This window comes from Mchenga conophoros, linkage group LG22 (genome assembly GCF_057382185.1).
Source record: "Mchenga conophoros isolate Kocher_MC1m ecotype Shallow Benthic linkage group LG22, M_conophoros_male_GT1.1, whole genome shotgun sequence".
Taxonomy (NCBI): Eukaryota; Metazoa; Chordata; class Actinopteri; order Cichliformes; family Cichlidae; genus Mchenga; species Mchenga conophoros.
Genome location: NC_140546.1, coordinates 36,830,741 through 36,858,088, shown reverse-complemented (window position 1 = coordinate 36,858,088; position 27,348 = coordinate 36,830,741). Strand labels below are relative to the sequence as shown.

The window sequence follows — 27,348 nt, the reverse complement described above, 5'->3', positions numbered from 1 at the left end:
CTTTAGTCATTATTATTCAGGCATAGTTCTTCAAGGACCGTTCTTAAAGGACAATCCAGAGCTCTTCTTTCGATGCTCACTGTCTTTTGTCCTTTCTCTGTCACAGTAATCTCACACTGCTTCAGTAATGTTAAGGTCTGGGGCACAACTCCTCATAGTGTTTCATTGTGTGTGTTTTCTATCCAGGTGTCCTTTTACTGCACTGGCAGTGTATTTGGGTTGATTGTCATACTGGCGAATAACATTTTCCAACATAGCAAATTGGTATGGTCCGGATCTGGCCCACACAATGTGCTTACACATGGCCCACATACCGCAAAGAACAATGGCCCTTTGGTGGCCCAGACCTGGTTTGCCAGAGGTGGCCCATACATGGGCCAGCACAAGCCTGTTGCAGACACAATGGTGGCCCTGTGCTGGCCCAGAACAGTTTCAGCTCTGGCCCCAGATGTCAGCCTAATGTGTCCCTTAATCAAGCCATGTAATAACAACATGTGCTGGAACACAATAGTACAAAAGTAACATGACAAATCTCTGTTCACACAGTGAATGGACTGATTCTTATATAGTGTTTTTCTGCTCTCCCGGATTACTAAAAGTGCTCTATACAGCACACCACATTCACACACTTTCTCTAAACTGAGTGCTTCCTAACTACATTGACACTCTTGACATGCAGACTGGAGGAGCCAGGGATCGAACCACTAACCTTCCGATCAGTAGGTGACCTGCTCTACCTTCTGAGCTTCAGCCACCTGGTGGTAAACATGAATAAACTGTCACTAGGTTTTGGATAAAGTGTACACTCACAAACCTGTCAAACCTGCATTTGAAACGTTGGCCACCATAGCAGTATAGTACTGCAACATGGCATTTGGGTCTTCTAACTAAAATAGGAAAATAGGAACATAAATAGTGCCATCATTGCCAGACCTGGCCCACATCTGGTTGACAGACACCCTGCCATGACACCGGTCAGTCAGAAGTGCCAGCTTGATGCCGGATCCAGGCCAGACCTGTCTGCTATGTGGGTTTGTATATTACACAGTGGATCAGAATCTGATAGTGGACGTTATGTGAATAAACATTCTCTGTCATGATATTTAACAAACACACATGATCTCTGAGAGACAATCACTCGTTCACATTTTCATCTCAAATATTAAACCTGACTTGACTGCATTTAAGCCCTAAACAGAGTTCTGCTACTGAACAAGAATAAAAAAATCATAAAATAATTAAAGAAAAATAGAAAAACAATGAGTCTAGGATTCATCTTGGCCAATAACTCAAGAAATAATCAGAACAAATCACAGCAGAGGTGAAAGTCACAGACTATGTTATGATTTGAAGTTAAATTCCACAAATCAACAATCTGTTGTAATGATTCTCACTTTAACGCACTGGTCCATGAGACATTATCTCAGGATTGCCTTTCCCTCTTACAGTTCCCGACTTTAGCCCTTCATTTGCCATTACTTTTCTTTCTTTCCTCCCCTGAATCACTTTTACTCTTTCCTGTTTTTATTGCTCTATGGATTCCAACCATCCTTGCCTCCCTGTCATCTTTGGATAGATTCTGCACCATATAGCTGTATTAATGATACCCTGGCTTCAAACTGCTCTGCACTATCTGTCACTGCTCCATTGCTGCATCCCGTCATTGCCAAAGCATCCCTCTGACACTGTTAGGCTCATTATCGCAGGGCCTAGCCACCAGGCTCAGTACAGCATATTCACAACAACAATCTTTGTGTTTTTGAGAGCTTGGGTTTTATGGTGAATATATTCTATATGCACGTCTGAGACATGTGGAGCAGAGTGAAGAGATCATTAGCAGCAATGACGACAGTAGCTGTCTCTTGGCCTGACACTGCTCTCTGTGTATGCGTATATATGTGTGATGCAGAACTCGAGTGCAGACCACCGTGTGAGGTTGGACCTAGGACTGTGGGACAAGTTCAGCGAGCTGGCCACTAAGTGCATTATCAAGATTGTGGAGTTTGCCAAACGAGTGCCTGGCTTCACGGGGCTGACCATTGCAGACCAGATCACACTACTGAAAGCTGCCTGTCTCGACATTCTGGTGGGTGCTTTTATTTTGAAGAAGCAACGTTATTATTTAGTGATTGGACGATGCTTTCTTTTGTACTGGCCTAACATTGATGCGTCTTTTGTCAAGGTGGAAAAGACTTGGATACATCTCAGCCAATCATAATTTTCTTAATATACGAGGCATTGTTCGATGCCAACAATGTATAGCCAAGATCAGCTTTATTGTCAATACTACCATATCATCTCCTGTCTCACAATGTGCAAAACAAATATGTAAATTATAAATGGGGAAAAAAGAGAATAAAAATATGGGATACAAATTCAAAAATATGAATATTGATAAAGAAATATAAAAATGTATTAAACCCTATTATTATTGCAGTCTATATATAAAAATATGATGCATGCTAGGATGAGTATACCCTATACACAATACTGCAGTTTCTTTATTAAATCATATGCAGAATATAGGCACTGTGTCCCTGTCCAGGAGATACTTCTCATTTCCTAATGTGGAAAATTCTTCTGAATACTTTTGTAGGGCTGAGGCAGCTGAAGCAAGCACTAAACATAGAGCACTGGCATTTCCTTTAATGTAGGACAAATTGTGTTCTGGTTTGTGAACCTGAATCATAGCGAGGTGCTTTATATTGTAAGATAAAGAACCTACAATAAAAGAGAGGAAACCCCAACAAACATCCCCTTTGAGCAAGCGCTTGGCAACAATGGGAAGGAAAAACTCCCTTTAAATGGAACCTTGGCAGAACCAGACCAAGGTATGGGGCAGTCATGAGGAGAGGGAGGAAAAAGAAGAAACTATATAGGAGAGACAGACATTAATAATATGTAATGATTACATGCAGAGAGCTGTATAAACACAATGTGAAAAAGGTGAGTGAAGAAGAAATACTCTTTCTTACATGGGAATCCCCAGCAGCCTACACCTATTGCAGCATAACTAAGGGAGGATCCAGGGTCACCTGGTCCAGCCCTAACTATATGCTTTAGCAAAAAGGAAAGTTTGAAGCCTGATCTTGAAAGTAGAGATAGTGTCTGTCTCCTGAATCCAAACTGGAAGCTGGTTCCACAGAAGAGGGGCCTGAAAACTGAAGGCTCTGCCTCCCATTCTACTTTTAAATACTCTAGGAACAACAAGTAGGCCTGCAGAGCGAGAGCGGAGCGCTCTAATAGGGTGATATGGTACTACAAGGTCATTAAGATAAGATGGGGCCTGATTATTTAAGACCTTGTATGTGAGGAGCAGGATTTTGAATTCTGGATTTAACAGGAAGCCAAAACAGGAGAAATCTGCTCTCTCTTTCTAGTCCCTGTCAGGACTCTTGCTGCAGCATTTTGGATTAGCTGAAGGCTTTTCAGGGAGTTTTTAGGACTTCCTGATAATAATGAATTACAGTCGTCCAGCCTGGAAGTAATAAATGCATGAACTAGTTTTTCAGCGTCACTCTGAGACAGGATATTTCTAACTTTAGAGATGTTGCACAAATGGAAGAAAGCAGTCTTACATATTTGTTTAATATGTGCGTTGAAGGACATGTCCTGGTCAAAAATGACTCCAAGGTTCCTCACAGCGTTACTGGAGGCCAAGGTAATGCCATCCAGAGTAAGAATCTGCTTAGATACCATATTTCTAAGCTTTTCAGGGCCGAGTACAATAACCTCAGTTTGATCTGAATTAAGAAGCAGAAAGTTAGCGGCCATCCAGGTCTTTATGCCTTTAAGACATTCCTGCAGTTTAACTCATTGGTGTGTGTTATCTGGCTTCATGGACAGATAGAGCTGGGTGTCATCTGCATAGCAGTGTAAATGTATGCTATGTCTTCTAATGATGCTGCCTAAGGGAAGCATGTATAATGTAAACAGAATTGGTCCTAGCACTGAACCCTGTGGAACTCCATAATTAACCTCAGTGTGTGAAGAGGACTCTCCATTTACATGCACAAACTGGAGTCTATTAGATAGATATGATACAAACCACTGCAGCGCAGTACCTGTAATACCTACAGCATGTTCTAATCGCTCTAATAGGATATTATGGTCAACAGTATCGAACGCTGTATAAATAAAATTGAATTGAATTGAATACAAATGATTGTGATGTCACAATCGCAGAATAATACAATAACAATGTGCTGTAATTTCTTTATGTGAAGGGTTCGAAGGATTAGGATTCAGGATTTAACCAGAGACTATAAACCTGAAATCTGTGTAGGACAGCTGATCTGGACAAATGCATTATTTATTTCCTATAAGAGATCACAAGCTGTTCCAGTTCCTGTGTTACTGAGCAGATCCACGTTTCACTCTTTTTAAATAGCACATTGCAACATTTAACACTTTTATTTGTTACAGATTCAGCAGAGGGACGTCACTCACGGTGTGTTCCCTGCTGAGAAAAAGGCAGCTTGTTTCAGTTCGTTGCTACTGTTTGATGAAAATACCGGCGTTATTGAAGAATGATAGTTGTGGCTCACCTCTAGGCACAGGCTCTAAGTCATACAGTTTTGGCTCTGTGATAACAGTTTGAACCATCCAGTGCTGATTATGCATTCATAAACTCTTCTAGTAGCAACTTTCACAACCATAGTAGGCATACGGCATGTATGTAAAAGCAAACAGCACAGTAAATTGTGTGCCACAGACATTGCATTTCTCATTGACTCATTTATATAGTCTCCTCCTGAAAGTGAAACTCTTACAAATACAGGTACCATGAGGCCAGCAGCAAAAATACTCCAAAAATACTAGTTGTGACACTGAGCCTCTTTAAAGCGAGGTAGCTTTTTACTGCTTAAAGAAGGTTTTTGGGTGCCTCAGTAAATCTTGACCTAATTGTTCCTTTAAAATTCCAACCTTATTTTTTCACAGGCCGGCCTGTGTTTATATGACCTCTGTAGAACAACAAGGTTCAAACATGTGGCGAAGTCAGATGTGAGTTTTGTGGTCCATCTTCTGCACATTGTAATTTCAACAAGGCGGATATCCAGCATCACATTGTTAAGGAGACAAGTGTAAGGTAGTTCCAATTCTCAGTGCTCCGCTCTTCTCTTTCCTAAGCCCTTATCGATTTTCCTACCCATCAGAATTTGGGTAAGAGGTTAGGAAAGATAGGAGGTGTTTTTGGAGCAATGATCAATTCCAGCTGTGCCTGGAAGCTGTCAATCAAAGAGGTCAGACATCTTCCACCAGGATCTATTTGGATGAGTTATCAGAAAATTCGCCAGCGGAGACTTACGAAGGGAGAAACAATCAATGTGTCTTTTTTTATTTCTATTTGTAAAATAAATATGCTTGTCGATTATGTAAAGTTAGCAATTTCATCATGAGTCTGCAGTGACTGATTTGCTTTTAGCCTCAGGTGGCCAGTGGACAAACTGCACTTCAGCGCTGCCTTCATTTTTCTCTATAGAGGTTTCCATGTAGTCACAAGTGTAAACAAACGTAAAAGACAAACCAGCCACTGGAATCTGAGAGCAGCAAGCTGCCACACTGTCACGTGACTCCGCCAAGTGAGAGCAAGAATGTATGATCTTAACTGATACAAATACATCTGCTATAGTCTTTATTAACCACTAATAAACCCAACTAACATTATAGTATAAACATAAACGTGGTAAATTAAACTGAGAATGTAAAATCCACCATTGATGGCTATTGATGTAGTTGCAACAGAGCTAAATCACACAGGATTTCAGGACTTGTTGGTCGCTACCACATTATTTATTATTCTTTATATGTATTTGTTAACAGGTTAGTTTTGGGGCTATCGCTGTAGTTGAGTTTGAGACTTTGTACTGGCCTGTCGTACTTGTCAGGTGTGACAAAGCAGTGTAATGAACTCACAGGGACACACGCGAGGTGAGAAGTTGAAGGCCGACCACGATGAGTTTCTGGCTCTGACTCAACCATCAACATCCGCTCACCCGCACGTTTTTATGGTGAAGGGCGTAGATATTATGCACAAGGACTGGGTGAGGGAGTGTCAGTAGAAAGATCAAACACTTTGTGGGTAGATGTGTGTATGTGTGTATCTAAGCGCAGGCCTGGCCAGCCGGTGCGAGTCACCGCCAGTAGCCATGTTTTATTCTTTTTCATGTTGCAGACATGCCTGCCACTCACTGTCAGAGTCAACCCACTCAAATAGCTTCAAAGGCTACTGTAAGCTTCACATCCACCATCAGTTGCTTCATTAGGTGAACACACACACACACACACACACACAAACATGCAGTGCAACAGGGAGATCCAAAGGTTACTCTCTTCGGGTCTTTGGAAGGTCACTGTTTTTCTGGTGTATTGTGTCTGCTGGTTTATGTAAAATGTGTTAGACCTCATAGAGTCAGCTGACTTCTATTAAAATCAAACAGAGCAACATGTCAAGGTAAATAATGGTCTGTAAATAAGAACAGCAGCCAGGTGTTAGGTAGATGAATGTGCATTTAACTCCTTGTTTTAGGTTGAACATGTCAGCAAATCACTGGCTCGTTCAGCAGCAACAATACACAGAACAACTATAACATTTCAAGTGTCTTTAGGATCTCGTCTGCATTTAGCCCTCTCTGTGGTCTCTAATTTATATATAAATGACATTTGTGATGTGTCAGAAATGTTACATTTTGTTTTGTTTGCAGATGATACAAATTTTTATTGTGAAAGAATTGGCTAAAATTATGGTTGTTGAAATGAAAAAAATAAAAAAATGGTTTGATGTAAATGAGTTATCGCTGAATTTGGAAAAAACAAAGTTTATGATATTCGGAAACCGTGTAAAGGAGGAAGAGATAGTATTATCTATAGAGGGAGTGATAATTGAAAGAGTGACAGAATTCAGTTTTCTGGGTGTAATAGTGGACAAGTTACCATGGAAACCTCATACTGAACATGTTAAAAAAAAGATGGCTAAAAGTATTTATATCCTGGGTAATGTTAGATATATATTAGAATACAAGACAATGAGAATATTATATTTTTTATTGTTTCTACCCTATCTGAGCTATTGTGTTGAAGTATGGGGGAATACATACGTGACTAATATGAAACCATTATATTTATTACAGAAGAGAGCGCTTCGAATGATGCATAATGTTAAATATAGAGAACACACTAATAGTTTGTTTATAAAATCGAAATTATTAAAACTAGAAGACATAGTGAAATTACAGACTTTAACTATTATGTTTAGGGCGAAAAATAAAACACTACCTCTCAAGTTACAAAGTTTATTTGTATTGTGTTCAGAAAATGGGGACGGCAGAAGGAAGTTTTATTTTAAGCTCGAACCACACAAAGGCAAATGTGTCCAACAGTCACAGGCATAAGAAACTGGAGTTCTCTCAGTGATCATCTTAAGTGTTATATAAATGTTTCTCAATTTAAAATCTGCTATAAGAATAAAATGATAAACCAATATGAAGAAGTTGAAAATAATAGAATTTAATTGTAGAAAAATGATCCTTTTAGTTTGATATTTAGTGGTATTGCTCATTGTTGAGTATATTGTTCTGTTTGCTTTGTTTTGTTATGTGCAGAAAATTGTCATAGTGTAATTTTGGTTGCCTACTTGTATTATCACAGATAGGGGGCAGGTGTCAGTAAGAATTTATTCTTCTTCCTGCTCCTTTTCATGCATGGAAACAGTGCTACTTTAATTGAAAGGAAGGTTGTGTATGGGAATGCATTACTGCTGTACCATGTGTGAAACAAAAAATAAATAAATAAATAAATACTAACTGCAAGGAGAAACATCCTTCTCTCTGGTAGTAAACTACACTACACTGCACTCCACTACAGTTTATATTATTGGACAAATTGTGATATAAAGCTAATCACGTGGAGTCTCAGAATAAAGATGCAGTCTGAAAGTGAGCAGAATAGGTCCCCTTTAAACTTGCATTTCATTAAAAACCTGCCAGCTGTGAATCTCTCACAGTTTCTGCCTTGTTTGCTTCTCTGTCAGATCCTGCGCATCTGTACAAGATACACCCCTGACCAGGACACCATGACCTTTTCAGATGGGCTGACCCTCAACCGGACGCAGATGCACAATGCTGGCTTCGGCCCGCTTACTGACTTGGTGTTCACTTTTGCCAACCAGCTCCTGCCCATTGAGATGGATGACACAGAAACAGGCCTCCTCAGCGCTATCTGTCTCATCTCTGGAGGTGAATAAAGGACAGAGCATCAGGCGTTTAGTGAGAATGGGAACCGTTGGTGTTGATTAGTGTTGGTACCAAAGAATGACGAGAAACTGACAACGTGTACCTCAAAAAATAAGGACACGAGGACACAAATTTTGAGCAGACCTCATCACATTTCTGTCGGTCCTCAGAGGGATTGTATGGTTACACCTGCTTGTGCTTGCTCAAAAGAAGGAATTACCCACAAATGTTATCTAAGCAATCAGATCTTGGCTGTAGTCACAACTATACTTAGATCGTTTTAGTCAAAAACCACGTGGTGATTGAGTGGATCCAGATGCAGGACTCAAACAGACTAGAACTCAAATCACAGCTTTATTTGCTAAATACAAATACAACTGAGCACATGAAGCGAAGTGAAACATTACAGGCTGCCAGACCAACAGGACCACACATAACATGCTGTTTGCAGCCTGATTGCATCATAGTCTAAAGACATACACTAAGCAGTTTATGGTGAAATGTTGGAGTACGTAAAGAAAATGATTCAGTCCACATTTAAACTCTGCCTGACTCGTATTCGTTCAGCACAGTTAGCCCGTATTGACTCCAGCTGAATGTAGTCTGAAAGTCAGCCACAGGTTTCTTTGAGTAAGGCAGCAACGATCAGACTGTCAAACACATGAAGGAAATTAGAGAGTAATAATGTTTCATTTACTGTATGTCCACCAAAAATCATGCTTCAGTTGTCTTAATCACTCCCACCCGCCATCAGCACTCAGATTTCATCACTGCTGGGTTTTCATTCAGAGCTCTATACGTATATACTCAACCCACAAGGTCTCGCTACATATTACAGGCTCTTGCATAACCCATGAAAGGCACAAGACACCTCTGATCGCATTTGTAATCACATATCTTGACTACAGTTTCCCCAGGTCTAGATCTGAGTGTAAACACTGCCACCTTATGACTGGTTTGTGAAGTACACATTACACCATCAGGTCATCAACATCCGTTCACATTTTTATTTACATACCACGTAATCTCATCTTGTTTGCTCGCTAATGTTTCAGGTAACTGTAAATATTTCAAATGAGTTCCATCACATTACTCAAACACACAGAACCAAACAGCAACAAAATATCAACTAAAATCACTTTTGTTCAAACTAACAAACCTATTATAGAAGGTTAAAGGTTAAAGGTTAAAGATTCCTTGGCTGCACTGCAGGCACAGCGGTATCGTTAACTTACAGTGTCAGTAGAATACTGCACATGTTATACTTTAGTTTTTTCTCTTTAATGAATTTGCAAGAATTGCAACACAGTGAGCAAACAAACAGTTCCACTGTTATTATGGGATTTTGAGGTGGAAATGAATTTAACCTATTTTGAAATAAGGCTGTAACATGACAAGAGGTGGAACAGGTGAAGCTCTCTGAATACTTTCCAGATACACTGTATCAACCAAACAAACAACAACAACAAAATATTATTATTGTTGAGTCAAACAAGTATTTGAACCCTCAAACAGAATACGATTGAGTACTTGGTGAGGCATTTCTTGTAGTTGTTCACCAGGTTTGCACTCATCTCAGGAGCGAGGAGTCGGTGAACTCTAAATCCTTTCTTGGCTGCCACTGGGCAACTTGAAGCTTCAATGACCAACACAGATTTTCTGTAGGACTGAGGTCTACAGACTGGTTGGGCCTCTCTAGACCTGCAAATAATTATTTCCCCCGCTGTATAGTGGAGGTAGGTGCACACATATGGACTACATCATATGCAGACGGTGTAATCTGAAAGACAGGAGACTGCAAAGTGATATGAAGAGTCAGCATCGAACAGTAGTCTGCAGGATAACTTTGGATGTCCGGAAAAGGACGCAAGTGAGAGCAAATGCTGAGTTGTTCTCTTTTATATTAAAGGGTTTTTTAACTTTGCAATTTAAGGTACACTGAGATCATTGCTGCTATTGAAAGACAACACTGAACCCGACTGAACAGCTCTGTTTGCAATGTTTTTCTTCTAAATCAAACCAAACTTCATCACATATAATCGCCTCAGTTTTGTCTATATCATATAAAACCAATATATGAATTTGTCCTAATTGAGCCTCAAGTCTGACGTGTTTTGTGCATCTGTCTGCGTATCAGATCGTCAGGATCTCGAGGAGCCCTCTAAAGTGGACCAGCTGCAGGAGCCACTGCTTGAAGCTCTCAAGATCTATGTGAGAAAGCGTCGGCCAAGTAAACCACACATGTTCCCCAAAACCCTGATGAAGATCACCGACCTGCGCAGTATCAGTGCTAAAGGTAGGGTGGACATTAGCGTACCGTGTGGTGATGATTGAGCTTACAATCAGCAAAGTGATGTTTTTAAAGTGCTGTGTGGTGACAGCTACAGGAAGGCATTATTAGTACCACTGTAGTTAAATAAATATCTGCTATATCCCCAAAGATCATTTATTATTAGCTGAAAATTAGCTGGAAATAAAAGTGGTTTTAAATAAAACATCATGAAAACACTTCAGGGCACATAAAACTCTGAAAAGTAAAAAGAATAGAAGATTCCCCATATTACTGCTGCACATGTTTAAGGTTGAGCTGCTTTACTTTCATATAAATTTATTTGAATATGAAGTATTTGCTGAATAATGCATATGCTGTTTCATGTCCAGCCTACATCTTATGTATATTAAAAAATAATAATAATAAAACAAATTCAACCTAATTAAAAGGCTTGAGCCGAAATGGGTAACGGTCCAAAGGTAGGTTATTAACTGATTGCTCACTCTCCATCTCTTCATCACTAAGGTGGTTCAGGCTTTGTTGTTGTTTTGGAGACAATGATGATTAAAGCTGGGTTGAGGTGCTGTTACACGACACAGCTTTGATAGTAGCTCTTTGGAAAGTTTTGAAATCCTTTGGTGGAAAGATATAAAGATATATACAGCTTACAGTAGGGGAAATAATTATTTGATCCCATGCTGATTTTTCTAAAAGACTGAGGTCTGGACACTGGGTAGGCCTCTCCACACCTCCAAATAATTATTTCTCCCACTGTGCAAGAGTGGAGGAATGTGCACACATGTGAAGCATCGGCTAGTCGTCTCCAGGATCACGTTGGACGTCGAAGAGGAAGCAGAGGATTGTCTAATATTGTGATGTCTTTATCTTTCAGTATAAACTGCACTGAGATGAGCTTTTGTGAATTGCTGCCTGTCATGGTCCTGGGCCATGTGGGCCCAGTATTCTTAGTTTTCATGTATTTTTGTATTTTGTTCTTTATTTAGGCCATGCTTCCTGGGTTGATCTGTTACGTTGTTCCTTATGGGTTTTCCCTTCGTGACTCTTACCCCCTGTGTGCCCCTCTGTGTATTTATGAGCCCTCGTCTCTCTTCGTGCTTTATTCTATGTTTTCCCCAGCCCGTTATGTCTGCGTTCTCCCCGTGCTCTCTCTCCTCCTGTTTGAACCTCTGTGTACTTCCTGCTTTACTTTGCCCATCTCCCATCAGTGTTACGTTCACTCCTGCCGTGTCTTGTTATGATTATCAGTGTCACCTGTGTTCCCCGTGTGCATCCACTTCCCCTGATCATCCCTCATGTGTATTTAGTCTCTGTGTTTCGTACAGTCTGTGTCGCGTCGTCTGTGTTCCCACCCTCCGTGTTTCCATGCCCGGTCTATTATATTCCAAGTCATAGCCTTACCTTAGTTTATTCCCAGTTTAGGTTTCTGTTTAGTTATTGCTCTTGTGCTGCCCTTATTCTGGTTTGCTTCTGTTGTATTCATCAGCCACAATAAAAGGCTCGCTTTTGTTTAAGTCCACTTCCTTATCACTCGTGTCTGCACCTGAGTCCTCCACGCACTTTCCACTCGGTCCGGCACAGCGGACCGTGACAGTACGACGCGACCATGTCGGACTCAGCGGACATTTCGGAGGAGGTGGGAGAGGAGCTGAACAGGCTCTGCCGCATAATGGATCGCATCATCGGATGCACGGATCCGAGAGTGGTTTCCACGGGATTGGCGGCCGTGGACGCCATTATGTTGCGGGAGCCGCGGTTGCGACAGCTCCCCCGCCTCGTCGAGGCATTTGACTCCCTGGGCCCCCTGAAGGAGGAGCTTCGTGCCCGCGCGCTGGCCCAGAGGGTCCTGGATGCCGCCTCAGCACCCACACCTCCACCCCGTAAACGGGTGTCGGCGCCGCTGCCTCATGAGCCAGAGGCTGCGACAGGGGGAACGCTGAGGCCCACTTCCACTCAGCCATCGCCTCACCGTGGATCGGCTTCCTCGTTTCCGCCACCGTCATGCTGCACTAACCGGCACACGGAGGCGGTGGAGGCCATAGACTTCGGGGACGATGAGCATCAGCAGGTGTTACGGGCTTATCGGGAGGACGAGCTCCGGTGGAAACCCTGGCTCATCCCAGAGGAGGAACTCTCACCTGCTGCACCGCCTACCAGCCGCTCGCCGTCTCCAACCCGCTCAGACTTCGCTTCCCCTGCCTCGCCGTTAGCGAGGATATGGGCAGAGGAGGATGTTGCCGCTACGCCACCCTCTGCAGTGGTGGCATCAGCGCCCATCGCGCCAGCTACCAGAAGGGGGCGGCGCCGGCGCCGCCGTTGCACCGCACTAACTCCGGTGAGTGACTGCGTTTTTGCGCCTCACGTCCCTTCTATGAAGCAGAGTGAGATGAGTGTTGATTTGCCGGGACCGGAGACTATAACGGAATTGGGCTCCAGAGCTGAAAAAACTGTGTGTAACTGTTTTGAAGGAGCACACAACGAAACCACAGACCATGTTCTTGTCTCTGTAGAATCCAGGACTTTTTCTAGTGTTGCTCCCATAGCCGCACCACATGGAGCAAAGGTTCATGAGACAGCGAAAGGGATTCACACGTCGACTGTACAGTCTGCTTCTGAGCCTGCTAGGAATGGCGTGAGCTTTCTCTCCGCCTCAGACTGTTATCTACTGCAGCAAACTCGTACAGCCGAGACGGAGTGTTACCCCCGCGTGCAGATCGTAGTGGAGTCTAGTTCCGTATTCCCTGATGGTGGGATTGCAGACAGTGCTCAAGACCAAATGCACAGGAACGTGAGCTCTGATGCTACTGCTTCTCAGTCGCAGACTGTTAGGCCAGCCATAAGCATGCCTGCCTCTTTATGTGACTCTGAATCCAGCTACGGACTTATGTGCGATCCTACCATGAACTATTGTGTTGACAATACCGACTGGGAGTTGGCATCTACTACTCGAGTTACCGAAAGTGTTCATGACCTGAGAAATTATGTTTTCAAAGCTTGTCATGCTAACAGTGTTCTATGTGCTGCCTCACCAGTCGCTTCTGAGCTTAAGACTCTCCCCAGGGCCTCCTCAGATGCCACGTCAGCTGGAGGGTCCGAGGGGCCCGTTCAGCCTCCCGTCTCCGCTGGAGGGTCCGAGGGGCCCGTTCAGCCTCATGCCACGTCAGCTGGGGGGCCCGAGGAGCCCGTCCAGTCCCACGCCACGTCAGCTGGAGGGTCCGAGGGGCCCGTTCAGCCGCCTGTCTCCGCTGGAGGGTCCGAGAGGCCCGTTCAGCCTCCTGTCTCCGCTGGAGGGTCCGAGGGGCCCGTTCAGCCTCATGCCACGTCAGCTGGGGGGCCCGAGGAGCCCGTCCAGTCCCACGCCACGTCAGCTGGAGGGTCCGAGGGGCCCGTTCAGCCGCCTGTCTCCGCTGGAGGGTCCGAGAGGCCCGTTCAGCCTCCTGTCTCCGCTGGAGGGTCCGAGGGGCCCGTTCAGCCTCCTGTCTCCGCTGGAGGGTCCGAGGGGCCCGTTCAGCAACCTCCCTCGTCAGCTGGGGGTTCTGGAGAACCGCACCAGCCTCATGCCACGTCAGCTGGAGGGTCCGAGGGGCCCGTTCAGCCTTCTGTCTCCGCTGGAGGGTCCGAGGAGCCCGTCCGGCCTCACGCCTCGTCTGCTGGAGGGCCCGAGGAGCCCATCCAGCCACCTTCTGCTACGCCTGGTCCAGCCTGTGCTTCGTCTGCTGCAGCTCCGGCCTGTGCTTCGTCTGCTGCAGCTCCGGCCTGTGCTTCGTCTGCTGCAGCCTCAGAGTCTTCGTCTGCTGCAGCCTCAGAGTCTTCGTCTGCTGCAGCCTCAGCCTGTGCTTCGTCTGCTGCAGCCTCAGCCTGTGCTTCGTCTGCTGCAGCCTCAGAGTCTTCGTCTGCTGCAGCCTCAGAGTCTTCGTCTGCTGCAGCCTCAGAGTCTTCGTCTGCTGCAGCCTCAGCCTGTGCTTCGTCTGCTGCAGCCTCAGCCTGTGCTTCGTCTGCTGCAGCCTCAGCCTGTGCTTCGCCTGGTCCCGCCTCAGCCTGTGCTTCGTCTGCTGCAGCCTCAGCCTGTGCTTCGTCTGCTGCAGCCTCAGCCTGTGCTTCGCCTGGTCCCGCCTCAGCCTGTGCTTCGCCTGGTCCCGCCTTGACTGGTCCCGTGCCCACCGGGCCTCGGCCAGTACGCCTGACACTGGAGAGCCGCCGCCGCTGCCTTGCGCACTGCCGGCCCCCTGAACTGCTTCGCCGCCGCCGCTGCCTTGCGCACTGCCGGCCCCCTGAACTGCTTCGCCGCCGCCGCTGCCTTCCGCACTGCCGGCCCCCTGAACTGCTTCGCCGCCGCCGCTGCCTTCCGCGCGGTCGGCCTCCGGATCTGTTCTGTCACCGTGGCCACCTTTCCCGTGGCCGGCCTCCGGAACGGTTGGACTGGACTTTTGTGTTGTCGCCTCTCGGGTTGGCCTTCGGGCCTCTTTGGACATTCGCCTTCCTGTTCTGGACTCTTTTGTGTATTTGTGGACTCAGTTTTGTTCTCGTGCTCCTTGTTTTTGGTTCGTTTTGTTCCCTCCGTCCTGGTCCCCTGCCTCCCGCCCTGGGTGGGGTGTTTTCTGTTTCGCTTGTGTTTTGTTTCTCGGGTTTGGGCTGTCGGGAGCCAGCCCTTTAGGGGGGGGTGGTGTCATGGTCCTGGGCCATGTGGGCCCAGTATTCTTAGTTTTCATGTATTTTTGTATTTTGTTCTTTATTTAGGCCATGCTTCCTGGGTTGATCTGTTACGTTGTTCCTTATGGGTTTTCCCTTCGTGACTCTTACCCCCTGTGTGCCCCTCTGTGTATTTATGAGCCCTCGTCTCTCTTCGTGCTTTATTCTATGTTTTCCCCAGCCCGTTATGTCTGCGTTCTCCCCGTGCTCTCTCTCCTCCTGTTTGAACCTCTGTGTACTTCCTGCTTTACTTTGCCCATCTCCCATCAGTGTTACGTTCACTCCTGCCGTGTCTTGTTATGATTATCAGTGTCACCTGTGTTCCCCGTGTGCATCCACTTCCCCTGATCATCCCTCATGTGTATTTAGTCTCTGTGTTTCGTACAGTCTGTGTCGCGTCGTCTGTGTTCCCACCCTCCGTGTTTCCATGCCCGGTCTATTATATTCCAAGTCATAGCCTTACCTTAGTTTATTCCCAGTTTAGGTTTCTGTTTAGTTATTGCTCTTGTGCTGCCCTTATTCTGGTTTGCTTCTGTTGTATTCATCAGCCACAATAAAAGGCTCGCTTTTGTTTAAGTCCACTTCCTTATCACTCGTGTCTGCACCTGAGTCCTCCACGCACTTTCCACTCGGTCCGGCACAGCGGACCGTGACAGCTGCCATTTAAAAATAAAATTGAACTGAATTAAACATAATGATGAAATGCTGCAAATAACTATATTTTAGGAAATTGTAAACATGTTTGTGAACATCTTTTTATTTTGCATATACACGACAAAAATAACAGATTTCTTCTATATTGGCTTTTCTTCCTGTTAAATCCAGGATCTAATTTAAAATCCTCCTCAACAATCTGGCCCCATCTTATGATGCTCGTAGTACCATAGCGTCCCAATAGAGCACTTTATTCTCTTCTGCTGGCTTACTTGTAGACTATAGGGTCTTTAAAGGAAAAGGAAAAGCTGATCCTTCAGCTATCAGGCCCCTCTTCTGTGGAACAGCTCCCAGTTTGGATTCAGGAGACAGACACTATCTCTATTTTTAAGATTTAAAACTTTCTTTTGTGCTAAAGCATGTAGTTAGGGCTGATCAGGTGACCACGAGTCCTCCCTTAGTTATGCTGCAGTATGCTTATGCTGCTAGTGGCCTGCCATGATGCACTGAGTACTTCTTCACTCACCCTTTTTACTCACTATGTGTTTTTTTTTGTTATTTCTCCCTCCCCTCACTCCCAAATAGTCACGACAGATAGCTGCTCTGCTTCTGCTCAGGTTTTATTTTGGCCAAAGGGGAGTTTTTCCTTCCCACTGTTGCCAAGTGCTTGCTCAAAGGAATCATTTATTGGGGGTTTCTCTCTACTATTGTTGTGTCTTTATTGTACAATATAAAGTGCCTTGAGGCAACTGCTGTTGTCATTTGGCGCTGAATAAATAAAATAAAACTGAACAGGACTAAATTGAAACAGCTAACCATCCAATTTTATATCTTCAAGCTTTTTCAAGCATATATACAAAACAGAGCACACACACAGGAAGGAAAATACTATCTTCTACTACAACAGGTGCTCAAAAAGCAGTGGGAAGAAGTAACACTTATGCACTCCCACCCCTCCACATGCTTCACAGAACTGTGCACCTACCCTTGTCTGCCAGAAGGATGATGATGTTGTTTTATTACTAAGTGATGTCAGTGCCTTCGTTCATCCAACAGATGCCCCCCGCACCTGTTGGATGCTGGGGGCTTTGCATTACTGCAACAGGCTGAAAATTTCACCCGTAGTTGCTCTGTTTCCACGTCTGCAATGTTCCATCCATCCACCCATCCACCACCTCCTCCAGCTTATCCGGGGGAACACCAAGGCGTTCCCAGGCCAGCCGAGAGATATAATCTCTCCAGCGTGTCCTGGGTCTGCCCCGGGGCCTCCTCCCGGTGGGACATGCCCGGAACACCTCACGCAGGAGGCGCCCAGGAGGCATCCTTGTCAGATGCCCGAACCACCTCAGCTGGCTCCTTTCGATGTGGAGGAGCAGCGGCTCTACTCTGAGCCCCTCCCGGATGGCTGAACTTCTCACCCTTAGGAGGAAGCTCATTTCCGCCGCTTGTATTCGCGATCTCGTTCTTTCGCTCACTACCCACAGCTCAGCACAGCATTGGTGAGGGTAGGGACGTAGATCGACTGTTAAATTGAGAGCTTCGCTTTTACACTCAGCTCTCTCTTCACCACGACAGACAGACAGTGATCGGGCGTCCGATCACTGCAGCCGAAGCAAGTCTCTGTTGGATCTGCTCCTCTTTAGATTTTAGCACATCGATGGTAAAATTTGTTTGTTTCACTCATTCATTGAGCAGCTGGTGCTGTGCCTCCTGGAGGATTTTAGTTGTAACAGCAAGGGCCAAACTGTCTTGAGCTATCAGAGTGCGTGCATGGCAGAAGAATCCACAGCCACTTCCAGGACAGCGGCGACATGTGGCGCATATGGCAGGGCATCCAGGCCATCACCAACTACAGGAAGACAACACCTGCCTGTGATGGTGACGCCTCCCTACCAGATGCGTTGAACAACTTCTATGCACGCTTTGACCCTCAGAATGATGTGTTGGTAAGGAAGTCCACCCCCCTCACAAAAACCAGGTTCTGTGTCTGACCTCTGCTGATGTGAGGAAAAATCTTCGCAGAGTTAACCCACGGAAAGTTGCTGGTCCAGATAACATCCCTGGGAGAGTGCTCAGAGAATGTGCAGACCAGCTGACAGCTGTCCTCACAGACATCTTCTGTTGTCCCAACGTGCCTCAAGGCCACCACCATCGTTCCCGTGCCAAAGTCCCCAGTGTCCTGCTTCAATGACTACTGCCCCGTTACACTCACGCCCATCATAATGAAGTCAAGACGCTCATCATGAGGCACATTAAGACCCTGCTGCCATCCACACTGGACCCACTGCAGTTCGCTTATCGGCCCAACCGATCAACTGACGACACCATCGCCACCACCTTACTTCTCGCCCTCACCCACCTGGACAATAAGGACACGTTTGTATGAATGCCATTCATAGACTTCAGTTCAGCATTCAACACAGTCATTCCTCAGCACCTGATTGGAAAACTGAGCCTATTGAGCCTGAACACCTCCCTCTGCAACTGGATCCTGGACTTTCTGACGGAGAGACCTCAGACAGTCTGAATCGGCAACAGCATCTCCAACCACACTGAGCACTGGAGCCTCTCAAGGCTGTGTGCTCAGCCCACTGCTGTTCACTGTGCTGACTCACGACTGTGCAGCAATGCACAGTTTGATCCACATCATCAAGTTCGCCAATGACACGACTGTGTTGGGTCTCAACAGCAAGAACGACGAGTCAGCATACGGAGAGGACGCACAACAGACTGGTGTAGAGTCAACAACCTGTCTCTGAACGTGGACAAAACAAAAGACAGGATTGTTGACTTCATGAGAGCACGGAGAGATCACTGTCCACTTAACATCAATGGATCCTCTGTGGAGGTCGTCAAGTGCACCCAATTCCTTGGTGTCCACCTGGCAAAGAACCTCTCCTGGTCCCTCAAAACCAGCTCCATAACTAAGAAGGCCCAACAGCATCTCTACTTCCTGAGGAAGCTGAGAAAAGCCCATCTCCCACCATCCATTCTTACCACCTTCTACAGAGGGACTATTGAGAGCATCCCGAGCAGCTGCATCACTGTCTGGTATGGTAACTGCACCGTATTGGATTGCAATACCCTACAAGCCACCAGCGTTGTACACACACCCCTCAAACACACTCTTCACCCTGCTGCCTTCTGGAAAGAACTACCGGAGCATCCGGGCCCTCAATGCCAGACTGTGGAAGAGTTTCTTCCCCCAGGCCATCAGACTCCTGAACACTCAGTGACTGGACTGACACACTCATACCTTCATACACGTCACTACCAAGCACTTACCTGCAGTATCTCATACACACACACACACACCTTCAGACACCAAGTTACTTTATGCACAATACTCAGTATTTTGCACATTTCCATTGCTTGTGTCTGTATCATTCTGTTCTGTTTAGTGTTGCACTGTCTTGTCTTGTTTTCTTGCAATTTTTGAACTTCACACTCTACGTAGTCCTGTGTTTGTCCGTTATATGTCATATGTAGCACCAGGGTCTCGGAGGAACGTTGTCTCTTTTCACTCTGTGCTGTACTACTGCACATCCCTGAAATGACAATAAAGCCACTCTTTTTTTGGCCATCACAAGGGATTTTTGACTCATGCTAAAAAAGAAAAATGTTCACAAACAACCAAATTATCCATTCATCCAGTGCATCTTCAAGGTTTTTAATAGATATGTTTAGGCCTTTAAAAGGAAAAGACAAAAAGCCAGTATTGACCCCTCAGTGAGGTGAAGTAGTCCTACAGCACGTTTCCACCGCTGTGCTTGACTGTGGGGATGGTGTTCTTTGTGTATTTGTACAGCGGGTCAAGTTGATGGCAGAGAGCTTGACTTTGGTTTCATCTGACCGGAAGCCTTCTCTGAATCATTTAGATGTTCACTGTGTCCAGTGTTGGGGAGTAACAGAGTACATGTACCGGCGTTACGTATTTAAAATACAAAATATGAGTAACTGTATTCCGTTACAGTTACTGTATGTCCAACAGCAGCCTTTCAACGCCTCTCTCTGTCTCTCGCTAGCAAAGTCGACCCAGACAACAAAGTAAAACTAGTTTTCGGCTACGAGCCCGACACGAACCCGACGTATCAGCCAGAGGTCCCTTTACTACGGTTCGGAGCCGCTGACCTGTTTTATATACGCGCAGAATAGTTTTCTATACGAGATCGCTGCAAAAAGTGCAGCCTTACCTAATGTCCACCTACTGTTACTCATATATATTAAGATATAAACATCTAGTTGGTGTTGGTGTGGAGAGTAACCTTCAGTAATAAATCACAGCAATAGCACATTCATGTAGTTGTAAAAAGCATGATAATATATTAAGTAATCCAAAGTATTCAAAATACGTTACAAAATACATCAGGTGTTGTTGGTGACTGTGGTTCCAACTGCCTTCAGATCATTAACAAGCTCCAACTGTGTAGTTTTGGGCTAGTCCACCACCTTTCGCCCCATGAAGTGAGATCCTGCATGGAGCTCCAGACCAACAGCATTTTGTATTTCTGCTATTTCTATTTTAATCAGGAATTGTGGGAATGGGACACTTAATACTGACATTTTTAATGTGTTGAGCTTCTGAAGTGCTGATATTTCGAAACACTGTGTCACGTGACCATGGCTAAGTAAGGTTTAGTGCACAAGCATTTACAGTTAACACTCACCTTTTCACTGAGCTTAGTGATTGTTTAGTAGCCCATTCCAACTTTGTGCAGGTTTCCTTGTCCCTGATTGATTGATTGATTGATTGATTGATTGATTGATTGATTGATTGATTGATTGATTGATTGATTGATGCCATAAGATTGGGGCATCAATCAGTCTTGGTTTCAATGGGATTATTTATTTATCAGTCAATTACATGCAAGTCAATTTATAACTTTTATGCAGCGTGACCCAGATGGGATCTGTGGGTCTTACCTGGGGTCTACTTCCTGTAGGACATGCCTGGCTAGTAGAGGCCAGGAGGCAACCACCTCAGCTGGCTCCTTTCTATGTGGAGGCTCAGCAGCTATACTCTGAACCCCCCACACGACTGAACTCCTCACACTATTAATAAGGGAGAGCCCATCCACCCATTGGAGAAAGCTAATTTCAGCTGCTTATATCAGCGATCTCATTCTTTCACCTTTAGAGAACGATAGCAGTGTTAACATGATGTTCAGGCCTGGATTAATAGATTTATGGCGTTTCCTAACATACATGCTCTATCTGGTAGCAAATGGCTGCATAACATTTATGAAACAACAATCTACCAGCATCGGCATCAGTTACAATGTAAAACCATCAGATTAAACGACTCGTACATAACAGCAACAATCAGTCGACTACTTGTGCACATCCCTACTGCTAGTATTTTAGGTATTATATGGTTTATATTGAGAAAAGGACTATAGATGTTAAGGATTTATATTCCAGTTTCAAAACTGTTTTTCTCCTACCGTGGTCTTGCAGGAGCAGAGCGAGTCATCTCTCTAAAAATGGAGATCCCAGGTTCCATGCCACCGCTAATCCAGGAGATGCTGGAGAACTCAGAGGGCCAAGATAGCCAGAGCAGCAGCAGTACTTCAGCTGAGGTGGGGCCCAGACTCAACAGCAAGGGAAGTCGCAGCAAGGATGCTGCTACTGTGGAATCCCCTAATTCCTCAGACAACGAGGAGGGTGCTGCCACACCACCCAGAATTGAGCCCTAGGAGGCACCCCGGGAAACTCTCTGGCATTACTTTGCTCAAAAACATGGGCAAGATGTACATCCCTTAAAATCTACCTAACCTGACTCCTAAGCTTGATATTCCATTTTCCGTCCATTTTGTCCCTATTTTTCTCTCCAATTTCCCCAAAATTCTTTCATTGAAAAGAATATAACACAGAGGTCTCAAAGGATCCCTGCTTTGTGTACATTTCTGAATCGAGCTCTTATTTGACATGCCTCTGGGACTGTGACAGGAAGGGCATCGCTCTCACAAACCAGCAGAGATAATACTCCTCAGGTCTCCTGTGTAAATTCGTATCTGCATGACGGGAGTTTGATAAGTGTTTTCTCTGGTTCGCTCGGTCTTTCTCTGTCATCTGTTTTCTTCTCTTGTATCGTTGTCACATATGCATTGTACATATCATTGAATGGTTAGGTCTCTGTTTCTAAGATGAATTTTGTGGTGCTTTATTCATTGTCTCTGAGGTGACACATCGAGGATTAAAGCGGGGCTCATTTTAAGTCCTTCAAAAGGTTATCTAGAAGGTTACAGCATATAGACATCATGGAAGTCTAATATTTTATATTTCTTATTATATTTAAAACGTTTTATCTTTTATAACCGTTTTGGGTTCACATTTCTCCGTGAATAAGTGTACATCCAGACGTCGAGTTTGTTCGTTTGTTTCCTCGAAGGAGGAAAGCACAAGAGCAGAAGCCTGGAGATACACGCTGATCAGATCGGTCATGTCTCTTCTGCTTCAACCTTCCAGGTAAACTGCTGAGACCTAATGTAGAAGGTTAGATTGAGAATGCACCAGTCTATGAAATCAACTCATTTTGTGGCTCTTGTCAGAACTGATTGGGGAAATTAGGCTGATGACAGATACCAGAGGTTTGATCACATAAGATCCTTTTCCCTGTTACAGTATACTTCAGGTTTACCAAGATTCTCTTTTATTGTTTGCACTTTGGAACTGGGAGAGAATAACTGGAAAACGTGGAAAAAGATTCCATGTGTTCTCGCCATCTGTTTCCACAGTGTCAGATTAGCCTTCTGTGTAGAACAGAGAGGTAGTTCCTGGCTTTAACTGAGTCTATGGCTGCAGTTCCACCTCAGATACTTCAACAAGATACCAGGAACATTTGAAGAAAGTCAGTCCGGGCAGAATCTATCACAGATTATTTTATTTTGGTGTTAACTTGTACTCACTGATGAAATCTGAGAATACAAAGAATTACTGTCATTAAGTTATGCTTTAAATAACTAGCTTTGTTGCTAACTTTATTTGGAGCTAAAGCTGAAAGTTAGCACAGTCGAAATGTTGGCAGTGACCTTTCATTGCATAGGAAAGCTACACAAACTACTTGCTTAACTGGACTTTAGTTGTGGATGATAATGTTACTTCTAATTTTAATGTAATTCCTGCGTCTGACCACTTATTTTAAGTCAGGTGTTAGCAGGTAACTTGGTGATTGAAATAGGATAGAATACCTACTTTATTGTCATAAAATAAGCTAATAAGAACCACAGTGCAAAACAAGCTAATAAGACTTCCAATGTCTCTTGCCAGTCCCTGTTTTCCCCGTCAGCAAGCTGTGCTAACATTTGTGCTTAACCCTCCTGTTTGATTCCAGCCTACATTAGCTTAGCAGCGATGAATGATTGAATGTCAGCCTAATCAGTGACTCCAGTGCTAGGAACATGCACTGCCAAGTGTGCGTGCATCTATTATGGCCTTATGAGAAGAGCTCCATAACCTCTTTTTCTGTCCCTTGCTTGAATCAGTGACACACGGGGGTAATGCTATACACACGACAACTGTACACTAATGTAAAAAGCACACAGTGGGGTGAATTGTGGAAAGACCCCAAACACTGACCGAGCTCTTTACATTGATAGACTTTCATCCCTCTTAAGTCAGCAGAGTAAAGACAATTGATCCAATATTAATCTCACTGACTGTGAACATAAACATGGTGAAGCTTTGATGAGTAGCTGTAACTATATAACTAAACAAAACGACGATTAAATGGCCTGTATTTGTATTTGTATAGCGCTTTACTAGTCCCTAAGGACCCCAAAGTGCTTTACATATCCACACATTCACACACTGGTGATGAAGCTACATTGTAGCCACAGCCACCCTGGGGCGCACTGACAGAGGCGAGGCTGCTGGAAACTGGCGCCACCGGGCCCTCTGACCACCACCAGTAGGCAACGGCTGTCTTGCCCAAGGACACAACGACCGAGACTGTCGGAGCCGGGGCTCGAACCGGCAACCTTCCGATTACAAGGAAAACTCCCAACTCTTGAGCCACGATCGCCCCACAAACACAAACACAGCACAATGTTCAACTTTAAAACAATTAAGTACAAAAAGTATATAACAATTTTTTAAAGAAAAAGATGTTTCTTCATTTCAAAGAGGATGCAGTAAAGATGGAAAGACTTTTTTGTTTTAGTTTCAGCAGTAAATACAGTTTACAGGCAGAGTTTTGTGCTAGCAGGCAAAATTCATGCAGAAAATCAAGTTTCAGGTTTGATTTAAACAACTCTGCATTGATCATTTTGAAACCAGATTTTACATCTAGACTGTAATTAAATATTATTATTATTATTAATAATAAATTATTTCAAGTCAAACAGGTTTAAATAAAGCTTTAAGTTTGCATTGAGCTGAGCAGTTAATTTGTCACATTCTGAATAAAAGCACGCAGAGCTTCACAGTTCTTGCTTTGACACGCGACATGAAGTTTTTCCTGATCAGCGCACAGACGCTGCACACGCTGCATCTTATCTAACATGGGTTCGATAACGTGGAACCTTTGGGGCTAACTTTTCAGTTTGGGGCAATAGCAGTTTCTGCTTTCTTGTTGATAGCAAAGTGAGAGCAGCAATACCATCCTTGTGTCTTTTCGTTAATGAAACTAGAGCCTTAAGTACAATAACTGAGTTTACCATGAAGACAGAAGTGTGTCTTACAACAAACCTCATTCATTATAACATTAAATTTGCCTTCTTTAGACAGACTGAATCTTGAGAGACACCAGTTAGTTCATTATAGCCGGGCTCCTTTCACACAGCATGGGACTGAGTGCCGCCTGTTTCAGTTGGAAACATTATTCGAGCAACAAGTGTAAGAATTCTATAAAAAGTATAACAGTCATAACAAATAAGACGTTAAAATGATTACACTGTGAAAATGATGGTAAATGTGTTCAGTACAGGTTACTCAGTCTGTTCAAGTCTCATACGATTCTGCAGTCCGGTGAAGAAGACCTGCAGTCACATGATTTGTCAGACGATATGTGGACAGCTCTCTGTGATCTGTTTTCTATTACATTGAGACAAAAATGAAAATAATACTTCTTCATTTTCTGTATTACCAACTGAATTCTTGATTCCTTTGGTAAAGTGACTCAAAGGTATGAAAGTGTAGCACAGCAGGTTACACTGTGAAAGTGTATGACAGCTATGCTGGTCCACAGAGCAACATTTATCTTGTATTCATAATCAATACTGTCAGATTGTAACATTCTTGTGTTTGGAGGAGCAAACTTTGGTAGTTCGTGTCCCTGCTGTCAGCACGCCAACTCATTCCAGGTGCAGTTTGAAGCATGAATCCTTTTTCATGTCACTGCATCCTGTGAAATTACATTTCAAATGCATAACACATGAAACATGCTTAAAATGGTGTGTGTGTGTGTGTGTGTGTGATGACAGATTACTACGCGAGCAAACACAAAACAAAGTCCCCAAAAAACACTCACACAAGGCTAAAGTGATGTCCACTGTGGGCGAGTACAGCTGTTGCATGCGTTGTCATTGCTCTTATTGAAGCGTCAGCTGACAATGACATTTAAAAAGATCGACTCAACATCAGCTGTCATGTGTTTTTGGTACTGCACAACAAAAGGACTCAAAATCACTCCCTATTGTACATTTTACACTCCCACAGTTTATTGAAGGCTCACATCAGATTAAAATAATGAATTCTCAGTGGACTGATTTGGATTAGGTGAACTGTGACGCCACACTCTCGCTCAGCATACATGGATGACATTTGTCCCAAAAAAAGGCTCCAAAGTTCAGAACAGGTTTCCACGTGTGGAACATGTGGCAGCACATCTGGAACTCTTAATGTGTGACTTTGATCGGAAACAGAAAAAGCAGCACTTAAGGGGACAGGTTCTAAAAATCTAGATTCTATCACTGCAAATACATATCATACCTGAGCTGTTGTTTGTGTGCTTGGATGTGAGTGACGTGTTGGCGTCTGACAGAAGAATGATGTGCAGTATTAGGGAATTTTATCTTAATGTAACATAGGACTTGTTCTCCTGTGGTTCTCTCTCTGACGTGCTCTCCTGGTGAGAGACTTTTTTTATTTTGACATGAAAAGTCCTCACAGCTGAAGAATGTCCACATCCTGTCCCGAAGCATCGACGAGCCCTCGGGATCCTGGATGCAGCAGGGACTGTTCTCTGTTCCTTTTAGGAAAGAACCTCACCGTGCTGAATTACTTATTAGTCTCCACTGAATGTAACTGTACTCTACTATCTAGCTCACTGCAGAGATGTTATATAAATGCTGTGTGCTTTGCATTCCAGTCGGCAGCTCTGTGGAAACGACGCTCTGTGTTTGTGCTTGGAAATGTAAACTCCCACTGAGACAGGAGGAAAATGCAACACGCGTGTCATTTAGGACAAATGGGACAAATGCCAACCGAGTCACCTCAACTCTCGATGTTTGATGTCTGTTTGTGTTCATGTCAAACAGCAGAGCTCCATCTGCCATTCCTCAGCCAGGGAGCCAGCTAGCTGTCATCAATCAATCGAATCAATCATCTGACAGCTACTTGGTTCACAGGTGAGGTACGAACTTGAGTTCGACTGATATGGGAAGACTAATCAGCACTGGCCAGTATTCTGTACCAACAATCAGTTCAAGTTCAAACGGACCTTTACAGACACTCAACGATGATCTGTCCCCTGCTAGGAAGTTAACCCTGTACATACTCCAGGTCACCGTGACGTAGTGAGGCTTAGGGGTGGGATCTCTCTCTCTGTGCTTAATTTCATCTAATTTATTTATTTTAACTTATTGTTTCCTCTTTGACTTTATTTGGAAGATAGGTTTCTGAAAATGTACTTGGTTTGCATGAGGTTAGAATACAATCCAACCTGTACACTGACCATGAGAGGGCCACTGGTGATCTGATAGATCACGATTGGTTAGTCACGAGGAGCTGATTTACAGATGTACAGAGTACATTTACAGATTTACTTTCTTGTTGTGAATAAAACCCAGACAGGAGTCTAAAAACTCCACGAGTGCCCGAGTATCAGTCTAACCCAAGATGAAGCTAATCAGGAGCCAGAAATCATGACTGTGAACTTCACCATCAGCCATATAACAGTAGGTCTGTCGTGTTTGTCTGCCAGGAACCCCTCCAGGACAGACGAGTTCACCACCTTTTCCATCAGACAATAGACGATATGCAGTCTTGTATATTTGTGTTAATATGAGACGATATGCTCACAGTTTACTGTGGGATGTGTTGTACATTTATCCAGCCTGTGCTGCAGGCTGAAGGCGACCATGGAAAGTTTTGAGATTTAAGCTTTGATTGGTTTCCATTTCCCATCATAAATATTGTCTTTGTACATTAACATATACTTTTTATGTTCATATACTGTTTAACTTTACCATGAACTGTCCTGGCAAAGTAATAAAATATATTTATTTTAAACACTGGTGTGTGCAGATGCTTGAAGGACGAAGA

The 27,348-nt window shown here is 44.2% G+C and overlaps 2 protein-coding genes across 3 annotated transcripts in view; both read left to right on the top strand.

The window, feature by feature from the left end:
* The window catches only part of LOC146549869 (retinoic acid receptor beta-like), a 286,941-nt gene extending 259,659 nt beyond the window's left edge, over positions 1-27,282 (top strand). For both annotated transcript variants that reach the window (XM_085263556.1, XM_085263557.1), the window contains 4 exons: positions 1,910-2,086; positions 8,030-8,234; positions 10,369-10,527; positions 21,322-27,282. In XM_085263556.1, the coding sequence (XP_085119682.1) occupies positions 1,910-2,086; positions 8,030-8,234; positions 10,369-10,527; positions 21,322-21,560 (780 nt within the window). In that variant the 3' untranslated portion in view covers positions 21,561-27,282. The remainder of the gene's footprint in view (positions 1-1,909; positions 2,087-8,029; positions 8,235-10,368; positions 10,528-21,321) is intronic.
* LOC146549870 (uncharacterized) lies at positions 12,128-13,157 on the top strand. The gene is made up of 2 exons (XM_085263337.1): positions 12,128-12,856; positions 13,065-13,157. The coding sequence occupies exons 1-2, from the start codon at positions 12,128-12,130 to the stop codon at positions 13,155-13,157; spliced, it is 822 nt and encodes a 273-aa protein (XP_085119463.1).
* Positions 27,283-27,348: the final 66 nt, after the last annotated feature.